Here is a 22,131-nt window from a genome sequence, read left to right as displayed (position 1 = left end):
TCAGGTGGACTTAGTTTCTAAGTGTCTGAAAATAGTAAGAGAAACAGCTCTTTACTGGAGTATAAAAATACCTTCATAGGGAGATAGAACCTAATCTTATAGAACAGAGGTGAAAATCCTCTTTGAGTCACTAATTCTGCTGCTGGGCTGGGAAGAATTTAAATCTCCTCTTGTTACACTGAGCTTGAGCTTATGGAGGCTTACCTAAAATGGTTGAAGATTCCACACCTCATTGAACTGGTAGTAATTAAGTGCCACCAGTGACAAAAAGAGTATTTCTTTTATGAGGGCCACCATTCATTTCCTCTGGGTAAATTATTACTTATACACATTTTTTACTTCTTTCCTGTACTGCAGTCTGATTAGAAAGGAAGTAAATGGCTGGTTAGGCTGTAAAGAAAAAAAGTAAAATAGATAATAAACAAATATTTGCTGATGGCGATGTCCTGAAAGGAGCAAAGATACTTCCTAACCTCCTTGCAAACTCAATTTGTTAATAAATCTCGGTAATTTATTGGATATTTCAGATACAGCTTACTGTGAAATGAATAATTAAAAAACCCTATATTTAAATGTGAGGAAGAAGTTATTTTCTAGATGTACGCAGACATTGCAAAATAAATGTTGACAGGTTAGGTGGCACCTTCTTCCCTTTTGTCCGCAGTCAGAGAACACTGGACAGAGCTAAAGGGTTGTTTTTAAAATTCCTGTTGGGAAATTTTCAGCTTTCTCTGATTTCTTTTTGAGTGTAAATTTGTTAAAGGAGGTGTTACTTTCACCAGAAAGTCTTGGCTGTAATGTGCCAAAATACATTTATTGGTGTGAAAATACTACACATTTTTATTTGCAGGTATACTCTGGGCTTTTTAGGTGTTTAAACTAAAAGCGGATATAACAAACTCAGGTGTCTAATTCCAAAAGATGACTTTCTAGCTGAGTGTGCTGTATGTCCCAATTTACAGCTTTTTTTTCCCTTTATGCAGCAAAGATGGCGGAGAACACAGTGATCTGACACGTATTCCTGTCCCAGTCCAGCTGTATAAGTGGTGCTCTCCTGAAGTAATCCTTGAAGAAGCTGTCACAGTCAAATCGGATATTTATAGCTTCTGTACAGTAATTCAGGAGGCCTTGACAGGTACCTCTGTAGGTTTAGGCTTTTGGCACTAGGGTAACCCACTGCACGGTTTCAATGCAGACTGCCAGCCCCTAATGTCTGTTTAATTCCCTTACATAACTGGAAAAAAACCTTGATGTGATGGCTCATACAGAGTTAACTTGGAAAAACCCCCAAATGTTAATGACAATAGCAAAGAGTACTGGAAACTTTTGTAAAATGTAATCAGAAAACTTAAAATTGCATAACTAAAGGATGAGATAAATGGTTGGTATTAGAGAGGTACAATTTCATGTATGGTGTTTTTCTGCTGTTTATCTTTCTTCTTCACCTGAAGACAGCAAAACTTTCAGTTAAGTCTTTGCCATGTGCAAAACAAGGCTGTGCAGCTTTCATCTTTTTGATCATTACGATAACTCACAGATAATGTATTGTTATTGTTATTACAGATAATGTAATGTATGTTATGTATTGACTTTGACTGCTTTGACAGTGAAATGGGATAAATAATTACCCTAAAAATTAAACCCTCTATGAGCTAGTTGGTAATGAAAAATCCAGAGTGTGGTTTACAGTGTAACTGTCCTCTAGAGATTGCTGTCAGCTCCCTTTAAAGCATCTGCTCCTGGAATAAGATAGGGAGGAGATGCCAGACTGGAATGAGTGCCTGTTTGGTTCATGACAGTAGTTGTGAATCAGGGAATGTGCAGACAATAATGCTTCAGTATCTGAATCTTCTCTCCCCCCCTTATTTTCGTTAACATTGATACACAGCTTGTGACATAAAGTCTATATCTATGTCTTGCAGAGACCCCTCCCTGGAAAGGCCTTGAAGACTCTGTTATTAAACAGCTCATAATTTCAGGACAGCGGTTAGAAGCAGATGTCAGACTTCCTATGCCCTATTACGGTATCATAAAGTCGGGGCTAGAACCTAAACAGAAGAACCGCTCTGTGAAATTTCAGGATATTCAGTATATACTGAAAAATGACTTAGAGGTGACTTCCAGGATTGTAGCCTTTTATGTATTTAAAATGGCAGAGTTTTGTGCCCATTCAGATTCAAGTTCTTCCACTTAAATCTAGGTGGGAGGCTTTTTTGTGTGTCCAGTCTAAACACTGAGTATACTTTTCTGATCATGGAGACAAATCACCTTAAAAGAGAAGGTAGAGACATTGCACTGTCAAATAGAGTTGTCCTTTATTCTGTTTGTTGTGTTACAGGACTTAACAAAGTCTCAAACTGCTCATGCTGATGAACTGTCTAAAGCACAAAGGCCTGCTGCAGATGTGAACATCTGTTTGGCATCAGCTTTTAGCTACCAGAAGAGAACACAGGAACTGCAGGGAAAAGAGATTACCAAGGCTGGTGAGTTTCTTCTACCAAGATGTCATGTGTCCTTCACTTAGTGTGTTCCTCAGTCGATAAAGGTCTAATATAAATAATTAAAATGTGAGCATTTCTAGATTTTATGACACAGTTTGAAAACAGAAAGCAGTTAGCTTTGGATCCTAGCTACCACCCTAACCTTTAATGTAAACTCAGGTCTGGTTAATATTTGAAGTTCAGGCACACTGGTTTCTGCAGAGGTATTAAATGCTGCTCACGTAATCTCTAAAAGATGTTAACTCCTAAAGGTACAAAAGCAGTGTGTTTGATGGACATCTGGGGAAATGGCTTAACACTTAAAATCTAATTTTTTCAGACAGCTTGATTGCCCCAAGATGCTCCCTTTTTCCTGAGCAGAATAGTGCTTTAGTGGACCAAGAGGCATCAACCAGTCTACAGCCAGTTGCACAGGACAGAAATCATGATGCAGCTTCCGAACTCCAGGCAACCCTCAGTGTCAGCGATGTGGATGACAGCCTCTGTAGCTTTGAAATCAATGAAATCTTTGCCAGTTTTCCAGAACTTCATGAAGACTTCCTGGAAGAAGGAGCCGGTTTAGGTCAAACTCTAAAGGATGAAAAAAGGCAGCAAAAGGAAAAAGATAAGGCTACCCTCAGTGACCTGTATGTGGCCCCAGGAGTGCACTGTGAGGAAAGGCCAGTTTATGAGGAAGGTGCCATTTCAGAATCGGGTACAGAGTACACTAGAGAAGAGGAGGAGAAGATAAGTGAGGCCTCTGACCTATTCGTACCGGCACAGGTGAGAGGAGATGTTGGGAAAAGAATGAGTAGTCTGCCCCAAAATGAGCAGCACATCAGCAAATGTGTCCTTAATATTAAAATTTTGCAAAGCATGTTGCAGCAGGCAGCAGATTCCCTGTGCAGAATAGAGGAGGAACTGGACAAATTAGAGGCCACTGAAAAGCAAAAGAAGCTGTTCCAAGAAATCAGAACAAATCAGCTTTCCAAGCAAAATTTTCAAGAAAGACACTGGAACAGATCTGATGATACTTCCCAAAATACCAGTAGCCCTTTTTCTGGAGTTAATATTTTTTTATGGAAGCCTATAGGCCCACCATCAAGTCATTATACTCCACCACTCATGACGTGTCAGGCACAGGGAGTGTTGGGTGGAGACAGTTTCCAAGCTGTTTCAAAGACAGTAAAGGAGTTGGAGGCAATTCAAAATGAAAAGTGGAAGTCCTGTCACGAGATGAGTAAGAGTAAAAATGGAAACAACCATCATGATCTCAGCTTCAGTGCAGTGAAAGGCCTGGATGATCAAATGAGCCTAGACCATGAGGTAAAGTGTTGAGCAGGACGACTGTTTGTCACTTCTGTATTCCTTAGCAGGTAAAGAGACGTAGTTATGGATGTTGTCCAAGTGGAGGGATGAATCTGTCTTTTAAAATATATGCACATACCATATGCATTATGTATAGGAATGAAAATAGTCAACTCAGCGGTGCAATGGTATTATTTCTTCTTTCTCCACACCTCCCCCAGCAAAATACTAGTCCAGTGGCTCAGGAGGGAATAAAATCCTGTACTAAAATGGAGGTGGGGTTGTCAGGGAAAGGACAAGCAGAAAAAGATTTTTTTGTTTAGTTATGGAGATCTAAGCTGTCATTAGTAGGGACTTGTAGATCATTTTCATTCTTAAATATAAGCACTTGACATGCTTAACCCAAAGAGAAAGAGAGAAATTCATATACGTAGCTGCTGTGGGAATAATCTTGAGTCATTTAGGTCCTCTCATTCCTCTGGGAACTATGTGTTACGACAGTCTGCCTGCGTACATATGAAACCTGCTATAAATCCAGGGCAGAGCTTTTACTAGGCTAAGGCCTGGAGCTGTCATTCTTCCTCATGAGCAGCGCTACTAAAATACAACCCAGGAAATCAAGGTTGCACGGTCTGGTTGTTAGTATACCTTATAGACAGCTCAACTAGTAATTACCAGAATGCTCAACGTGTGCTGAATCATGGCTTGTTGGACTCATTTCAGCCTTTACTCCCACATGTATCTGTAAGATGCAAAAAAAAGTTCAACTTGCAGTGTCAGAGAGGAGGTGATTCACATTCTGCAGCAAGTGGAAGTGAAGAAGAGAGGTGGTGAGTTCTGATTGTCTCCATAGAAGAGTTAACTCTAACAGATTCATCTCGATACAGCCACTGTCAAAAGTAGACACATCCAGGATGGCATTACATGTTTTTCAGTAAGCCAAAAGCCATCTGTCCAGTTAGGACCTACTGTGAGGCATTGTCAGCTGCAGAGCTGACAGGGTAACTGCTGCCACAGGGCGGTTACTTTGAGAGTGGTGTTCAGACAGATTCCAAATGCCTCTCTGATGGAGGTCAGTGGTCCAAGACTGTAACGGTGCCTAAGGAGAGCAATCTAACAGGTTACTAGTAAGGGTGGTTCTCCTCTCTCTGCACAGCCTCATTCAAATTTCAGTAGCAGAAATACTTTGGCTTTCATAGGTGTAGGACTAGGACCTGTGTTAGGGGCTGTGGGAACAGAACGGTCTTGCTAAACCCAGTGACAACAAAGCATATGTTACTTCGTTATGTTTGCTGTGCTTTTTAATGGCGTCCCTTCGTATTTCTAAGTATGGGTGGAAAGTACATGTTAAAAGTACCTGGCAAAACTTGAGCAAATGAGTGTATCTTATTAGTGGAAAGATGGGACAGGCTGGGTCAAATCAGTTGGGAAAACTGTTGCAGTTTTTCAGTTGATTCGTGGCCCAGCTGGATCAGTAAGGCCCTTTGATAAAGGACATCGGTGGTTAGAACATCAATACGCCAGATGCTGACATGTGATCGGTCAAGGGAATGAACGCTGGATTGGAATTGGGTTGGTGGTAGATGGTTGTTATCCAAGTTGGAAGTTGTGAATATCTACAGTTGTCCACTGATCACCTCACTGACCTGAATAAAACACATCCACATAGCATTCATTGGCTGTCAGTGTTTGTATAGCTATATCACCTGAAGGCAGTTGGCAGCTTTTGAAATCTAGATTTTAATGTACAGCTTGTCTGGTCAATCTGAAATAGAGCTAAATAACTGCTTTCTAAGCTTCTGATGGCTCAGTCTGGTAGTTCTGTTGAGTTCTTAGAACATGTGTGCTCTCAGCCTTTTAACATTAAAATATCTTCCAGTCTTTTACTGACTGGGGAATACTTAACACAATTCGCTTGTGCATTAACAGAGTTTGATGCATTTCATAACAACTTATTATAGGTGCTATCCGAAATCAAGATCTGAAATTTACAGTACAAAAATAAGTGAGGAGAGAAGGATGATGCAATCAGAATGGAGGAGTAAGTAAATCAGTGTTAACTTGGCATTAATGTTAGCAAGTCTTATTGCAGCGCAGCATGTTAGAACTTAACACATTTTGTTACTTAAGAAAGGTCTGTGTGCCTTAATTGCTGAAGCTCTATTAGGCTCTTCTTGGCTGAAAACCGAATGAGTAGGATCCTGCGTCTTGCATGTTCAGGGCATAAAATAATCACTACCACATTAAGATGGTTTGATTCTAAAGCTCAAGGAATTTCTAGCCCTGTTTTGGAGGATGTAAGGGAGGGAGGGTTTAGAAAGGGTAGTATAGCAATGACCAGTGGATGGCAGTACAGGCATGAATAATAGAGAATGCAAACTAACAGAAATCGTTGGTGTAAAGACTTGTCCATATCAATGCGTACAGATTTTAAGCTTTACTTAAAATGGGAGGAACCTGTGTTTAGCTCTTTTCACGATAAATGAGTTTACAGGCTAGAACTTCAGCATTTCCAAGTCTGCAGACATAGTGAAATACAGGGAATGCTTTAAAGGTCCAGGCTCTGTTGTGTGAACTGGTAATTTTGTTCTTTTTGTGTAGCTGAAGTAGAGCAAATGGCCAGAAGAGTGGCCTGGGGACAACTAGAACTTGGCTCTCCATATCTGGCCAGTGAATGTACATCTGAAAGTGAAGCAGAGAGTATAAAGGAAGCCTTTCAACATGTCACTCTTAGAGTCCAAAAAAGTCAAGACCAACAAAGATACAGGTGTCAGACAGGTGATGACGTTGAGCCTTTGGATCTGAGCAGCGAGGATACATGTGAATCTGAGGAGAGTGATCTGGAGTCTGCATTCAGGAGTTCTGGAGGTAAGGTTGGAAAACAAAAGAGAATTTCTTTTCTTTTTGTCCAGCAGATTTCAGCTTCTGTGATTGTGTTACAAGAACTGTCAGTTCTGTCTTCCAGTCTTGCCCCCACAGCAGGTCAATCGCTCAGTCATTGGTGAACATAAGTAATAGACTAAGACAAGTATTAGCTGTTAATAGGCGGAGGTAATGTCCAGTGAGCTTGGAGACCTTTCATCGTCATTTATTACCATGTATCAGCATGGGAAACCCAAAGCTTTCAACTGTATGAGTATGATTTCACACTTTATTTCTTTCAGTTGGACTACAGAGTTGTTTTTTCTGTAGCAGCATAGTTGGGTAGTGTTTCTGTAATAGTTATGGATAAAGGAACAGGGAAAGCTTCGCATGCCGAGATTAATGATGTGAGCATTTAAATGTCATTATTTCTCTGTTTCTGACAGACAATGTGGTTTTACTGTCTACTCTCATTGATATTCCATCCGCGGTTCAGATCGCTCACTTCATATTATTTTTTGCCTAATAATTTTGTTCCATTCTGACGTCCTAGAGGGAAGTTGCCAGTCGCCATCGCAGGATGAACAAGCGGAGTCTGGAATAGCCATTCATAAGAATTCAGTCCTCCTTCAACCAGTTGAGAATCTCTCTAGAGTATGTGTAGTAATCCAAGAAGTCTAGTTGCAGCTAGTTATCTGTAAAACAGTTTAGCCTGGTCTCTCCAGGTTGCACACTGAACTACCACCACAGCTGATTTTTCAGTTGTGATCTGACTGACAATCCCTTGTCCTCCTCCCCGCCCTTTTTTTTGTTTGGTTCTACAAACCATCAAGGTAATGTAAGGAGCAGGAGGTGGGTTGAAACTCAGAGAGATCAAATTAAACATAATTTCAGTTTGATGCAGTATTGTTTAACATTATTGACTAAAATGTATATTCTTTAACGGAGGGTGGAGAAAGCCTCTCAAATGACGATGTCTTTCACAGGTGCATTCAAGGGAATTACACTGTTCCCTTAATTCATCTGCCGATGTGTCTGAAGAAGTCTTGACTCCTAATCCTGATACTTTCCTTCCTCCTGCTGCTCAGGGAAGTTCAGAACTAGAGGTAAAAGTAACAGAAAAGACCAGAATGAAGTCTGTGTCAAGAACTTTGTATGTAAGTTACACAAGATGTGGTTTTATTATGCTCCCATTTAATTTCAAGAAGCGCTGTAGAAAATGGGAGAATGACAGCTTTTATTCTTTTCTTTTGAAATAATATCTACAAATAAAGACTTATCTAAAAGTAAGAGAATTCTAACCTCGTTCCTTTAAAACACACACACCCCCCACACAGCCCACCCCTCAAAAAAAAAAAACCCCAAAACAACGCTAACACAAAATACCAAAACAAAACAAAACAAAAAAAAATCAAAACAAACCAACTAAAACCCCACAAACACGCAGACTCCCAAAACACCGGGGCATGTTTTATTAATTTGTTTACTAGGAAATTCCATAATCTATGGCTGAGAAAAGTCTTAGGCGGTTGATAATCTTGGCCTTTCCTTCACAGCTCTATCAATTACAGTACTCAATAGCCTTAAAACAACCTTCATTCCTTCCTTGGAAGATTTGAAACTACTGCATGGATACTTATGTGGTTTCATACTAATGTATGAAATTACTGTTAAATCCAATCCATGCTGTTTGCCGATAAGTTAATCTCTCCATTCTGATTATTGTGAACATCATCCTGTGAGAGTTGTCCTACTCTTCACAGTCTGCCTGTGAGAAAGTGAATTAGCTTCCTTTTTTTTTTGCCCCCTTCAGACCTCAGATGCTGAGGACAAATTAGAAGATGCTTGTGAAGGATTTTTACAGAAACAGTTACCTGAAGATGCAGGATCAGGTATTGAGGGTTCAGGTAAATGTGCTCTCTTTTTTTGAAGGTCCTTTTGAGTCAGGTAGATGGAGTCTTGTTGCACTTACATTTTTGTCAGCAGCACTCCTGTCAGAAGGCTGGAGCTTGGTTTTGTTCAGGGTTGCTTGGTCTCTTATTCCTCACTATTTTAGTGAGAGTTCAGGATACTCAGGATTTTGGAAGATGAGGTTTGGGTTTTGCAGTCACTGAAATATTGGTGAGTGCAATGATTATATACTTGCTGTGTTTCAGTTAAAAAAAACCCAAAACAACCTTTTTGTTTTTACCCTAGGGCTAAGTTTAATCTTTTTTTGCAACTCGCTCTGGTGCTGGGAACTGAATTAGAATTGTATTTACACATTAATATTCTTGTTGCTAGAGGATCTGGAGCTCAAAACTGTAAGAGCTGACATTGTGTGTGTGCAGAGTAAAGGAAGGATCATTGTTGTTTCTCCAGTCTGTTGCCTCTCAGCTCAAATTTGTAAATGTTGTGATATTCCCCCGTGCTTCAGTGGCTGACTGTCTGGCAGCTGGGGTATGTTTATGAAAATGCATCTTTAAAACACATTTGTCTCTTGACAACAACAAAGGTCACAAGAACTAAAAAATTTAATAAAGTTCCAATTTCCTGTTCAGTGAGTTGTGTCACTTTCTTTTGTACTTGGAAAACCCAATAACAGGGAACATTTGTTATTTGTATTCAGGAGGAAGAATACTGTTCTGCAGCACAGCAGCGCAGAACTCCGGCAGTAACACACGAGGAGTGAATCAACGTAGCCATATGCCCGTGGCCAGGTAGATGGACTTATTTTCATCATTGCTTCAAGCATAAATTAGGTTATAAAGTGTGCTCTCTTTATTAATCCTGCTTATATATCTAATATTCAAATAAGATGCCAGTGGTGTTTTTTAATGATTATCTACTTATCATAGTTTCTTGCCAAGAAAATATTGAAAGGACTCTCACAAGTCTCATGGGGTTTTGTCTTTTACAGTGTTTGGGGTTTTTTTGTTTGCTTAATGAGGGAGCTAAAATAGGAAAAATAAGTCATGTATATATTACAATTCCTTTTACACTGATAAGCCACAGTATTAAACAGAGCAAAGATAACGCACATTAAGACTTCAGTCATCTGTTTTAATTTTGTTGTGCTTTTGCGTTGGAGCACAAGTGGCATGAAGATCATGAGTGTTCCCCTCCTGTGGGAAGAATCCCAGTGCAAGTATGCTCACTGCATCTTGCCTGCAGGTAACATTAGCCCATGCTTGGAGACTCGTGGTCTCATCTGTCAAACATCAGGTGATTATATCCAGTATTTTTCTAAATTTGACATTCTACTTGTATGCAGATGTGGGCCAGAATCTGCACCTCACGTGGCAAGGGGTACTTTCACTTAAAGAAAAACAGTCTTTGCCCTGGAGGTCTTTCAGGCCTAAAAGCCCCTTCCCTCGCTGTAGCTCAGCTTTCCTTTTGTTCCTCCAGAGTTAGCAGCCACTTGCTTTCTCCAGTGTAGAGGTGAGAGCTGCTTCTACTGTCTGTGAGCGTTGTACTCTCTCCCCTCCGCTGGAGGAACTGAGGTGTCAGAGGTGGGCAGCAAGCGTGTAAATACTTGGCCTTAAGTTAAAAGATAATGGGTTTTGTTGCTCCCTTCCCTTAGGGACTGAGCTTTTGCCAGCAGGACAGAGAGGACTGTTGCTCTCTGACCATCTGACTAATCCCCTCTGAATGCCTCTTTGACCTTGAATGGGTTTGTTACAGTTTGAGAGAATACCTTACGATGCAGACCAATCCAAAGATGGTACAACAGTGCAGTGATATATAATTATAGATTTTTATTTAACATGCAGTTTCAAAACTGAAAATGTCAATTAGAAGTTTTCTCCTTACCGGATACAAATACATAATGTGCTTAAAAAGGCATTTTTCTCCTAGTACTCTCCAACTAATAAGGTTTTAAGTAAAAAATTTTTATGAGCTGCAGTCTACCTCAGGAGAAGGTAGTCCTTTAAACTTTTTTAGAGGGAGGAAACTAAATAAATTTATTTTCAGAATTCGCTGAATGTGGATAAAGGATCAATGAATATGACCTTTTTTCCCCACATTCCAGTGTTGAAGCAGCACAAGAAGCGATACTGTGGGAGCCACAGGAAGAATGCAAAGAAAGAGATGAGTAAGAGCCACAGACCATTTGATATCAAAACTAGCAAGCTGGTCATTATCATTATAACAAGTTCTGTGTTGATGCAAAACAGGAAGATGAGACAGACCAAAGCTGAGGGAGAGACTACCTGAAATACTGAAAGAATATTTTCTTGTGATAAATTGTGAGATTGGTATAAGAGCTATCACATACAGTTGCCCTTAGTTTGAAATACTTTCATATTGATAAGTAATTAACTTAGTGTTGGTCTGGGTGTGCTTCTTCACATTAAAGTGTTCGGTTTCCTTGTTTCTTCTGTCCATATTACACAGAAGAAATAAAATTACTTTAAAGAGCAAATCGTTGGTATGTAGCTAAATAAATTTTATTACAGAAATGGTCTTGTGATTGAGATTGTCAGCAAAAATTTGCAGAAGAGGCTTGTGACTTAACTAGTAAAGTTAATTTCTTTTTACGAATAATGAAGATTTGCATAGAAATTACTGACTTGGTAACAGTAGACATCTGTTCATTTCATGGTCTTGTGAGGACAGTGTAACCCAGGGTATATCTGCAGAAGATGTTGGTTTGCTTAATATAATCCCAGTTCTGCAGCCACTTAAGGGTTTTTGTAACTTGAGTGGACATCACTGTCTGTGCAGATCTTTAGTAGTTTCAGTTTACCTGAGTAGTTCTTCTAAAGGCTCTTAAGACCTATATGTAGCCTTAATTAATGGATCATTAATTTTTTGTTAAACCTTGAGGTCTTCCCGTGGCTTTGGAGAGAATTTTCTACCTAGTGGTTCACATTTGAAGTCCTTGCCCTTTCTGGAGGCAGTTTCCTGAGCTTGCTTTTATAGGAGAATTATTAAAATTAAGATATCCTGTAAAGGAAGGGAAAGCAAATAATTAACATCATCTGTCTCTGCAAGATTATTCAAGATGGTGATCTTTAGCCTTCCAAAAATTCTGTGGGAAGTTTTCAAAGGGAATGTCTCTATTCCTTCTGGAAAACTAGACTTGAAAATTAAAATTTAAAGAACCTGAAAATAGCAGAATTCAGTGATTCACAAGTGTAAGAAGCGGCTATTCTAACTGTCAGAACATCTTTCAATACTTCAGATCAGTGACAGATATTCAGGATTTGTCAAGTATCCCCTACGAGCAAGAGAACTACTGCGGGGATATAGACTGTAAAACGCCCAGAGCGAGTCATGCACCCACGAGCATCAGCACTCCGCTCAGCTCAGGTAACTGCAGAGAGGGAAGAAGGAAGGACCAGTGAATTACTCGGCTTTTCTATGCCAGGAGTCAGACCTTTCAGCCAAGACTTGGTAATGTAAAATCGTTGATGTGAATCATGGAAACTCCATTCTCATAGTACCAATGCAGAAATGTCAGGCTTGGAGTAAGAAACCACAAGAAATGCTGTTACCTCTTGTGTGAGATCTCGTTGTTTTGGTCTGGATGGTTACAACGTTGTAGTTAGAGCCTGCTTGGTCCAGAGAAACCTCTAACATAGGGAAATCTCTAACATAGAACTGAGGGAGAACTTGCAGGGCCACAGCTGAAAAATCCCAAATCAGAAAGGTCTCTGAAAGATAATTACTTGGTAGTTAATGGTAGCCTTCATAAATCAGAAATTGTTTTAGACATTTAAAATTGATTTAGAGGGATGCAGGTAGATTTTAGCATTTTAAAGACAGATAATGTAATAAGCACTTAGTATGTTTTGAGTGTTGATGAAGTCTCAATGTTTGTTGAACTTCAGTGTTGTTTAAGAGCAATGAATTATCATTTGCTTTGTACTTTCATTAATTCAGTGTAATACATTAGTCAGAATTTCTCAGTTGGCAAAGTTTTGCATAAATAACATCTGAGATTCAACTCCTGGGTAATGGGTTTGGACTTCTGCATAGACATCATTTGCGGACAATAATTTCTTAGAGTTGCCTGTGCAGTTACCTGTTCAAATACAAGAAACCTTTTTCTGCTTCCGTTGGAATGTGACCAAGACAGAAAAAAAATCCAAAAATCACTCTCCAGCTTTCAGATAATCTTTTTCTTTTTGTTTTTTTTTTTTAATTCCAGAAGAAAAAATTCCAGTAGCCTTTGCGAAATACAAACACTACCATGAAGTAGCTTCAGATTCTTCCTTTCGCAGTTCTCAAGAGATCTCTTCTGCAGAGTCCAGGACATTCACTACAGCCTACGAAGAGGGAAGGAGCACTGAAATTCCCTCTGGTGCTTCAGGAGTGTGCTTATCAGAATTGAATGAGCCTGTAAGTCTAGAAAATTTACCCTATGCCAGTCATTCTTTAAGATATCTTAAAACTACTTTTCCTTAAAATAAATGTGAGGTGAGAAGCACAGAAATATTTCTAGGTCTTTGTGAGTATTTTGGAATCCTGGATCTGTTGACATAATGACAAAAGTTCTGATTGATCTCAAAGCAGTCAGTGTGCGCCACTGATGATAAAGAGTTGGCTTCCCCTTACACCTAATGTTACATAAATGTTGACCACCATCAAAAGGGCCTTGCCTGCCCTCCACCCTTTCCCTGGCCATAAAGAATTGCCATTTCCCAGCATTGGATCCAGTAATCTTGGAACACCAAAGTGCTAAGTATCAGCAAAATGATTGGGTAGAAGTGGGGCGGGGTGTTGGGAGAGGGGGGATTTATCAGTTGGTGTTCTGGTAAGGCAACAGCAGGTTGCTTCTCTGAACTGCTCTGAATTCACAAGTGACTTGTGAACTGTAGGCTTTTGACTATGTGGAAGTGGGGAATAAACTTGAATGAAAATAAATACGTGTGCATTTGTGTTCAAGTATGTAAGTTTTCACATGAAACTGAAGAGTTCTCAAAACTTAGTGGGGGGGGGTACGTAAATGGGTGATTCCTTGCAGAAGAAAACTAAGGTGGAAGCCTCCATCTAGTAGTTTGGAAGCAAGTAAATGTTCAGGAAGCCCTTGCATTAGGGGATTAAGTTTGTCCTTTTTATGCACAGATGTGGCATAACGTTATCAACTTTGCTGCATCAAAAAATCCTCTCTCTTTGGAGTTGACAATTTCCAAGGTCACTGTAGTGGTTTGCAGTAATATTTTTGGAACTGAAGGTTTTCTGGAGCCACAGCATTATCTTAACTCTCTTTTCAGACAGTTATATATAAAGTAGTTGCCTTTATGCCTTTCTTATTGATGGGGTTGTCATTTAAAGATTAAACTCAAGTTTGTTCAACCAGAACAGTAATGACTGCATTCATTGTCATCAGGTCAGGTCTGTGTCTTTCTGCTTGCGTAGCAGACAGTTGGAATTCGTTAAGCCCATTAACAGTGCGGTGCTGCCTTGACTGGCTCTGTGGAGATATTTGATTGTGTCACTTTCTTGTCTAAAATCTTAGTCTAGGATTAAGGGCATGAAGTACCTGTTTCCATTTTGAGGACAATGAGGACTTGGCTATGATTACAAGTTTGTGATTTTTGTGGCTCTTCTGGTGTGCCTGGATTAAAGATTCAAATCAGAGAATGGGAACTTAAGAGACGTTGGAACTCTCAGAGAATTCCCACCCAGAGTGTCGAAATGGACAGAGATTACATAGCTGACAGTATCTTATGGCTGGCTAAAAGATGAGTGCACAGCAGCCTGTGCAAAATTCTTGACACATCTGGCTTACCTGGATGCTACCTCTGTTTTCATATTCTGAACTAAAGAGCTTATTTAAAAATTTAATGGTCAACTAAGGCTTTAATTAAGGCCTTACCTAATTTTGGATTTAGTGTGTTGAAGGGGAGGATTGAAGACCAACAGTTCTTCAGTTTACTTCCTTGTGTTTCATTCTGTATGCTCTTACACAGGATGGGTTGCCAGTAGTTGCTTCATCCCTGAGAAGCACCAGGAAGGCACCTGGTAAGTCTCTTAACTCTGCCCCAGCCCAAACAGAATGGTCAATAAATGGAGAAACAGATTTGAAAGGAAATTTTGCAGGTTTGTTTTTTTATTTCCTCCTGGGCATCTCTTTTTATAGGGATAAATAGGTTTGTGTGCTATGGCTGTGTATGGCTAGTGGCAGTTAGGTTATGGATTTTGTGTTTGTACCTGCAGACTAAGCACTCTGACCTCTAATCAATCTGTGTTTGAAGTGTAAATGTTACTGGCCTAAAATCTGCAATACAGGATTGAGAACTGAAGGTGTAAGTCTAGCTGTAAATGATTTTTCCATTATGAAATTATTTAAGGATATTTGATAAAATGTGAATGAGCCTGGCCCATGCAGGTTGACAAATGAAGTATGTCAGCAAGATGCTGTCGTAATGTAAGCCTATATCACAGTTATTAAGGATTAATCAATGGTAATTAGCTAGACTTTTTTTTCCTCTCTCAGCACTCTCACAGGCATCTAACCACTTCATTGATGAGCTGCCTCCACCACCCCAAGAGCTGCTGGATGAAATTGGTAAGAGGCACTTTGCCCAAAATGGTACGAAGCTTGCCAGCTGCGTTCAATCCGGATTTCTCCCAAATCTTTCACTACTAAAATACACAAGAGCTTCCAAATTAGTTGCCATCAGGTCGATGATTAGGAAGTTAGGCATCAACAGTTTAAATAACTGGCAGTTATTGAAGTTAGTCCTTGAAGTTTCTGCATTTCACGTAATGGTTGGTTGCTGCTGATGACAGGAGCTGGCCTATTGAGTGCAGACGAAATTTAACACTAAGATGAATTTTGTGTAGACTGAATTTTTCAAAGGTATCCCAGAGCAATGCACGTTCTCCATTAAAACAAATGCAAGCTGGGCCGCCGCATCCCTCGGGTTTCTTTGCAGAGCTTAGACTCAGCTATTTACATTTCTTTTTGTAATCACATACATCTTCAGACAGAACGCAGTGTAAAAACTCTGCATTGTTTTCCCTGGTGTGTGTTATGGAAGAATTTCCTTTGGTTATTCAGCTATAAACTCTTTCTAAACTAATACCAGACATTGGGATGATTAAATGTATTTAGGTCCTATGCTCTTTTCGAGGTGAGGCACCCAGACATATTCCAATCTTTTTATTTCCTCATTCACCAAAACAAGGACATCTGGAGTCTGGCATCGAGTGAATAAATAATGGTCAGAGACAATTTGTAGGATTAATATATGAACTAATTATCGATTATATAAAGTTCTTCATCTAGGTTTGGATGGATGAAGTAATATGGTACTTCAGGTGGTATAGAGTCAATTTAGAAAGAGTATTTAAATCAATAAGGAAATACACTGTTATTAACAGGATATTTAAAGCAGCAAGATTCCATCGCTGAAGACTTTAAAGAGAAGGGATTGTATGACTGGGGATTGCAAATGAACTGTTAGTTGATCATAGTCCTAACGTAGAGAGTGCAAGTAGAAAATCACGTTTGCATTGCTGCAGAATTACCCTGAATACTTGTCACTGTATGTTCAGCTATACCATAAACTTCAATTTTTAGCTTTTTTTTTTGTGGTTCAGCAGAAATTTGAGAGGATTTTCCCTTTCTTGGTAAGGTTGTATGCCGTGTTTTCACAAATAGTACCCCCTTCACCAGTGTTTGCTGGGTTTCTCTGTGTATTCGCTCTCTAAAGTCTACAGGGATCTGGGGTGGAAGGCTTACAGGCCTGAACTATCAGAATTAACCTTCTACTTTTATTATGCCACTGTAATGCATGCTGTGTTCGAACGTAAGCGACGAAACCCACAAAAGTGTAGGTGGTGGGCAGCTGATGTGAAATAGAGCCGCGGTAGGCATTCTGGGAGGAGGGTGGTTCAGCTGAGAAAGTGGCCAGGGCACACTAACTGCTTCTGTTTCTTACTCACCATAATGGAATAATGCCTCTGATCTCATGGTGTAAGAAAATAGCATCCACTGGGGTAATCAATATTGTATTTCCTGTGCTGTTACAAAGATACCAAAGATAGCAATAGTGAATCTTTGTGCTTCTGAAACTGCAAATAGTAATAAGTGGGAATAATTTTTAGATGTACAGCAAGTAATGTCGGAGGAGCAGAAAGCCTAAATCTTTATAGGCTCTGCATTTGTTTCCAATGAGTCAGAAAGAGAAGAGCAGTTTAAAAAAAAAAAAGACAAAAAAAAGGCAGAACATGAGTTAGTCTCTTAAAAAAAAAAAAGCTTAAATAGCATAGTCACTTGAGAATCATACCAGTACTTGTTTGTGTTATCCTACAGCTTTGTTAGATCTTTTCTCATTTAAAATTGTTACCCAAAGGATAGAAGCTACCGTGACTTTATTCATAGGAGTATCTTGGTTTTAGGTGGTAAGGAATGCCTGTATTGCTTGCTGTTCAATCACTGTGGTTCTGTTGTATTTGCATAAAGTACAGCTATTTCAGACTCCATTTTTGTGGCAGCCTACTGCTTCCTGCTTATCATAGCTTAGCAGAAGGTGGCTGAATATATTCACATGCTGTAGGGAACAGAACTTACTGAGATAAGTCTTGGGGGGGGGATATCATTGGATTTTGCTAAGTAGGGTAACAAAGCTAACATCCACAGGTTTTCTTTTGATTTTTCTCCCATATCTAGGATTGTAAGGGGAAAGATTAAAGATTAATTTCCACATGCATTTTTCATTTTAGTATGAAGCAAAATGTTCAGTCCTGTGAATCTAAAAATGTGTTACAGTAAAATATTTATCTAGGTCGTGCTACTGGCCACCTTTGACTGTAGATAATGTGAATTTGCGTAACTGGCAGAGAATCAGATTACTGAGGAAAAAGTAATAGAGAAGTGGACAACTGGAACTTTCCCAAGTGCAGTAAATAAAACCACATTTTAATTTCTTTATTATCTTCTTTCATACCTTTGATATTAAAATCTTTCTGTTTATATGAATAGTTGCTGATCAAATTAAAATGGAAGACAGAGAGTCAGAAAACGAACCTGAGACAAATGAGGAGAGAAATCACAGTTTATGGACTAAGGAGTCATTTAATCTAGCAGAGGAAACAGAAAGGTATGAAGAAAGGATGATAAGGCATGTTTGGCTTTGAGCTACAAAGATTTAGAATAAAGTTTCCAGTATATTTTAACAAGATTCAATGCTTACAGTAAGCCACCTTTTTTAAGAACCCTGATAATTATGTTTTCTTTTAAAATGTGTAGTATGAAATTTGCCAGCAACCATTTTAAATCTTTTATTCACCAGGGCTCACTCTACTCTTGATGATGTTTTAGAAAGAATGCTCCGTGCGATTCCTGGAGATGAGGAGGTCCAACAACAACCTCAGGGACACGCTCTCAGGTTAGCTGATAACTGATACATTGTTCATAAGTTTGTCTTGTGTTCTGAGTCCAGACCTATGCAGGACATTTCTGAAAAAAAAGTGCTGTCACTCTTCAGGCAGTAATGTGTCAGGGAACCTGCCTGGAGGCATCAGTCTGAACTCTCCATGCTAAATGGAGAGGGAAAAGAATGTTTTGTTAATATAATTTCGTGTAGGTGGAAAGCAAATACTTTGATAGGCTTGAAAGGCAGTGCATAGTCTTGACAGAAATCTGAGGTAATTTGACAGAACGGTGGATTTTCTGAGATAGAGAAGAATGTGCATTAAGAGAACGGAATCATGAAAGTTTTTTAGAAGAGACTTGAAAGAAGAGCTTGGGAAGATGGTAATACTGGCGTGGAAATACAGGAGGAAATGAAAAAAATGGTAGAAGTCATATATACACCACTTTTATTTGGGTTATGAATCTTTTCCTTACTTTTTTCCTCTTGGAACCAAAGGTCAGAGCCTACTCCGAACAACTCCACAGTAAATGCCAGTGACTAATCGTAAGTCATTCCTAACGTACATCTTATTAAGGAACACAAGATATCCTTGTCTTTGGCATCCGGATTTGTTTTTTTTTTCACTTGAACACAGAAGACAAATGTCCTGCTAATCAGGAGGATCTTGGCGACAGGGCGGGCCGATTCCTGCAGTGTATATACTGCCATGTTGGTAAACGGCTCAATCCAAAGGCCATTCGCACTTGCAGTCAGACTACATTTACTTCGTGCTATTATGTAAGGAATCATTGGAGTCTGTGAATGTTGTAAAGCTAAAGCATATATGTAGTCTTGGAGGGGAGAGGCAGTTTGGGGGTTGGAGGGGGCAGTTGCCCAGTGTAGGTCAGGGTAAAAACGAAAAGGCATCTGGTATCTCCAGAGGCTTCTGGTTTAGCGCCCTGTATTCATCCTGTCTAAAAGAAAATACAAAAGATTTGAATGATGCAAAAAACTCTGTCATTCAAGGGCTGCAAGTGTGCAAGATGGAGGTGATGTTGGAAGGAAGACGAGAGTAGAGGAAGGCAGAGCCGGGGCCAGAGGCAGAGCCCCAGAAACCTGTGCACGGGGTTCAGAAGGTCCTCTTCGTCTGTAAAGCTACTGGGTGCTGTGCTGGGCAGTATCGCATTTATTATATTGTTGGCACTGAGTTTGTCGAGCTTGCACAGGCTAGTTCTTTGCTTTTCTTGATTTCCCCCATCTGGGTACTGTTTCTATCCTGTGCTTTTAAAGGAGGGGAAGCTGCTCTAGAGTTCAACTCTCCAGAGGCACTTGAAAATTTTCTGATCTCTTCAGTCATTTGAGACTGACAGCATCGTGGACCGTTTGCTCGAGTTGCAGAGTCTCTCTCTCATAGTGAGCGTGCCGTTTCCTCTACTGACTTGAAAGCACTGAAACGCAGCTGATAATGCTCCATCTGTGCCTTGTTTAGTGCTCAGCCTCTCTGGCTTAGGCACCTAAATGCTCCCCACTGTGAGGACTTTGGTTGCTGTCAGTATGGGTTGGTGTGTACCTGTGATGTCTATGCTAATGCCATCAAATATCTTAAACATCGGTTTTGGTCTCATCTCCCCTGGCTTTCCTTTAATAGAAACTAGATAAAATAAGATAAAATAAAAGTGTTTCCTCTGTTCTGTAAGTCCAAATCTCCATGAGGAACTCTGAAAGCTGACTGGTATTCTACAAATAAAGCAAAAGGTTGCCATTTTCAACATTTCTCAATTAAAGATGTTTCTTACTACAGGGAGGGGGCTGACGTACTCGGGCTAAGGTAATGTGCATTTAGTGCTATGCAAAAAATATGAAAGAACTGGCATTAGGTCTGGAAAGAAGGTGGCAGTAGCCTTTTGTTTTCAGAGAGAACATTTGATGTTTCAGTGTGTAGCACAAGATGACTTAAAGGAGGCTGATCTTCAGTGTTGTGGGCGTGTAACACTTGTACAGCAGTCAGCTCTACAACACACCTTTTGCTTTCCAGTTAGGCACCCAAAGTTTGAAATGTCCCAAATCACTAGTTACTTTTGGAAATGCTGATGGTAATTTTTAAACGTAGATGTCTGGAGGTAACACCGTTGTGCTTGTTATTTGCACAGCATTAGCATATATGACCCTGGTTTTCTGTCAGATTTCTGGAAGACCTGAGCCGGTGGGGATTTGGGCTTTGGGTTTTGAAAACAGAATGATTTCTGATGGCAAAGATGGTCTTGTGTAATGCACCCAACAGCACCAGAGCTGGGGCTGGCTTCTGATTACAAGTGCAGCTTAACAGGTCTAGCGAAGAGAGCTGCAGCGCTTGATTCAGCACGCTGCTAGGTGCTGACAAAGCTGGAGCTTGCTCTTTCTGAAGTGTTGTGTGGCTGTATATGTTCTTCTTGGTTCTGAGCTGAATTCACATGTTTTTTTTAGACACGCGTCCTGAAGATCAGAAATCCCACTTACAGGAAGAGCCATTCCCATTCAGGTGAGCCTCTCTGTGAATTAAATTGGGCTTTTCGTAGAGATTTGTGTATTCTCACTCTGCCGTGTGAGATACACTCTTGTTTTCTGTGCTGAGGAGGCGAAGGGGGCAATATGAAGTCCCATTCCCTTCAACCTGTAGTTTGATGTAAGAAAAAACCAACCTTGTAACTTGTTTTTTTCTCCTACAGGGTAATTGTTTTGCATCAGAGCTCTCCTACATGATTAAAACAGACAGTGGATAAGTTCTAATGTATCACCTGCTTACTGCTGCTGGTACACTATACAGCCTGCGAATTGCAACCCTTTGTGGCCACATAAAAAATTGTAAAGTTCAGACTTCCTTTCACCGCAGCAGCAAATACAGAAGAAAATCTAACGCTCTACTTCGTGATAGTTTGTTCTGGGTTTACGCCACCGTTGCATGTAAAGGCAGGCTCAGTAACATCGCAGAACTGAACTGTTCTCTCGTACAACATCCTTATGAAGCTGGCTACGTGGTGGGGGTTTTTGCTGCGCGTGCACGCTTTCATAAGCAAAAGAATTTCTTGTTCTGTTGCATTATGCAGTTTTCAGTGTTCAGACAAAATTATTGTATTCCTGTGGGCTGCTGTTACTGCTCAGGCACTTAAATTTTCCCCTGCTGGAGTGTGGAGCACTGTTACAGCCCGTGGAGTGTATGTTTCTCCTTGCTCATTAAATTTAACAAGGTAATTTCTTGTTTTCCCCTTTTCTTAGTGCTTTTGTGATCCCGCGTTGAACTGATTTGACTGATTAGGGGGATTAATTGCTGTGCAAAAAGCTAATGAGAAAAAGGCAGTGTTCTCCAGAGATTGCAAGTGCAGCAATACATTTCCTGCCAGCATGAGACAAGACTATGAGAAAATGTGGTCAGTGTTACAAGAGGGCCCGGTTGTTTAATTAAACCACACTTTTGGTGGGCCTCATCCCCCCCCCCCAAAAAAAAAAGGAAGGTCCCTGTGTATGGTAGAGCTTTGGATCAGGGTTTTCATGGGCACAGCAACTTCATGTTTAACTTTTCTTGTGATAAATACTGTCCAGGTGCAGGTGTGAAGATTGTCCTTGTCCCTTTCTAACAGGCACTGGGATTTTGGCTCCCTTCGTACAGCTGGGCACACCGCATATTGCCTCTCTGGTCCTGTTCCCGTAAGGAAGCGCTGCCTGTCTGTAACTGTTAGTTAATTTGGTTTAACAATACTAATAAAAGTTTCCAAGGCTATTGTGCTGCCATGTGTTTTTTTTTTCTGGTTTTGGAGTTCTTTTCTGGAGTTCTTTTTTGCTTTGGGGTTTTTTTTATTGTTATTAACTCTCTTTCCCATCATCAGACTATATATACAACTCAACACCGACAGAGCTCCTCCAGGGAAGATGCTGCAAACTGGCAGACTTTGGGGAGCTTCCTTTAGAAGGGATCAAGAAAAAAAAAAACAAAAAAATCTTTCATCCATTTAGTCATGCCGTGGTAGTGAGAGAGCTGGAGCAGAAGCGCCAGCAGCAAGGAGCCTGCGGTTTGAGTTCTGCGCCCCAGGTTAACGGCAGTGCACAGGAAGCGGGGCTCACTTTTGTGCATTACGCAATTCTGTCCAGGCAAGAGTGTAATATTTTCTAACCCTGGCTCGTATCAGCTGCAGGTACCCGGTTTTCTCTGTGTG

At 40.1% G+C, this 22,131-nt stretch overlaps 1 protein-coding gene across 1 annotated transcript in view; it reads left to right on the top strand.

Annotated features, from left to right (window-relative positions):
- Window positions 1-21,172, top strand: part of TEX14 (testis expressed 14, intercellular bridge forming factor) — a 35,377-nt gene extending 14,205 nt beyond the window's left edge. Inside the window, exons 11-32 of the mRNA XM_075113642.1 lie at window positions 984-1,135; window positions 1,923-2,113; window positions 2,339-2,483; window positions 2,821-3,263; window positions 4,512-4,618; window positions 5,750-5,829; window positions 6,390-6,656; window positions 7,204-7,304; window positions 7,637-7,756; window positions 8,464-8,557; window positions 9,259-9,349; window positions 10,663-10,725; window positions 11,818-11,945; window positions 12,787-12,977; window positions 14,552-14,603; window positions 15,079-15,150; window positions 15,969-16,046; window positions 17,572-17,689; window positions 17,882-17,977; window positions 18,971-19,080; window positions 20,408-20,462; window positions 20,650-21,172. Of these exons, the coding sequence (XP_074969743.1) occupies window positions 984-1,135; window positions 1,923-2,113; window positions 2,339-2,483; window positions 2,821-3,263; window positions 4,512-4,618; window positions 5,750-5,829; window positions 6,390-6,656; window positions 7,204-7,304; window positions 7,637-7,756; window positions 8,464-8,557; window positions 9,259-9,349; window positions 10,663-10,725; window positions 11,818-11,945; window positions 12,787-12,977; window positions 14,552-14,603; window positions 15,079-15,150; window positions 15,969-16,046; window positions 17,572-17,689; window positions 17,882-17,977; window positions 18,971-19,080; window positions 20,408-20,462; window positions 20,650-20,683 (2,788 nt within the window). The 3' untranslated portion in view covers window positions 20,684-21,172. The remainder of the gene's footprint in view (window positions 1-983; window positions 1,136-1,922; window positions 2,114-2,338; window positions 2,484-2,820; window positions 3,264-4,511; window positions 4,619-5,749; window positions 5,830-6,389; window positions 6,657-7,203; window positions 7,305-7,636; window positions 7,757-8,463; window positions 8,558-9,258; window positions 9,350-10,662; window positions 10,726-11,817; window positions 11,946-12,786; window positions 12,978-14,551; window positions 14,604-15,078; window positions 15,151-15,968; window positions 16,047-17,571; window positions 17,690-17,881; window positions 17,978-18,970; window positions 19,081-20,407; window positions 20,463-20,649) is intronic.
- Window positions 21,173-22,131: the final 959 nt, after the last annotated feature.

The sequence above is a fragment of the Phalacrocorax aristotelis genome, chromosome 18, assembly GCF_949628215.1.
Source record: "Phalacrocorax aristotelis chromosome 18, bGulAri2.1, whole genome shotgun sequence".
Classification (NCBI taxonomy): domain Eukaryota; kingdom Metazoa; phylum Chordata; class Aves; order Suliformes; family Phalacrocoracidae; genus Phalacrocorax; species Phalacrocorax aristotelis.
This window is presented reverse-complemented; position numbering and strand designations above follow the sequence as displayed.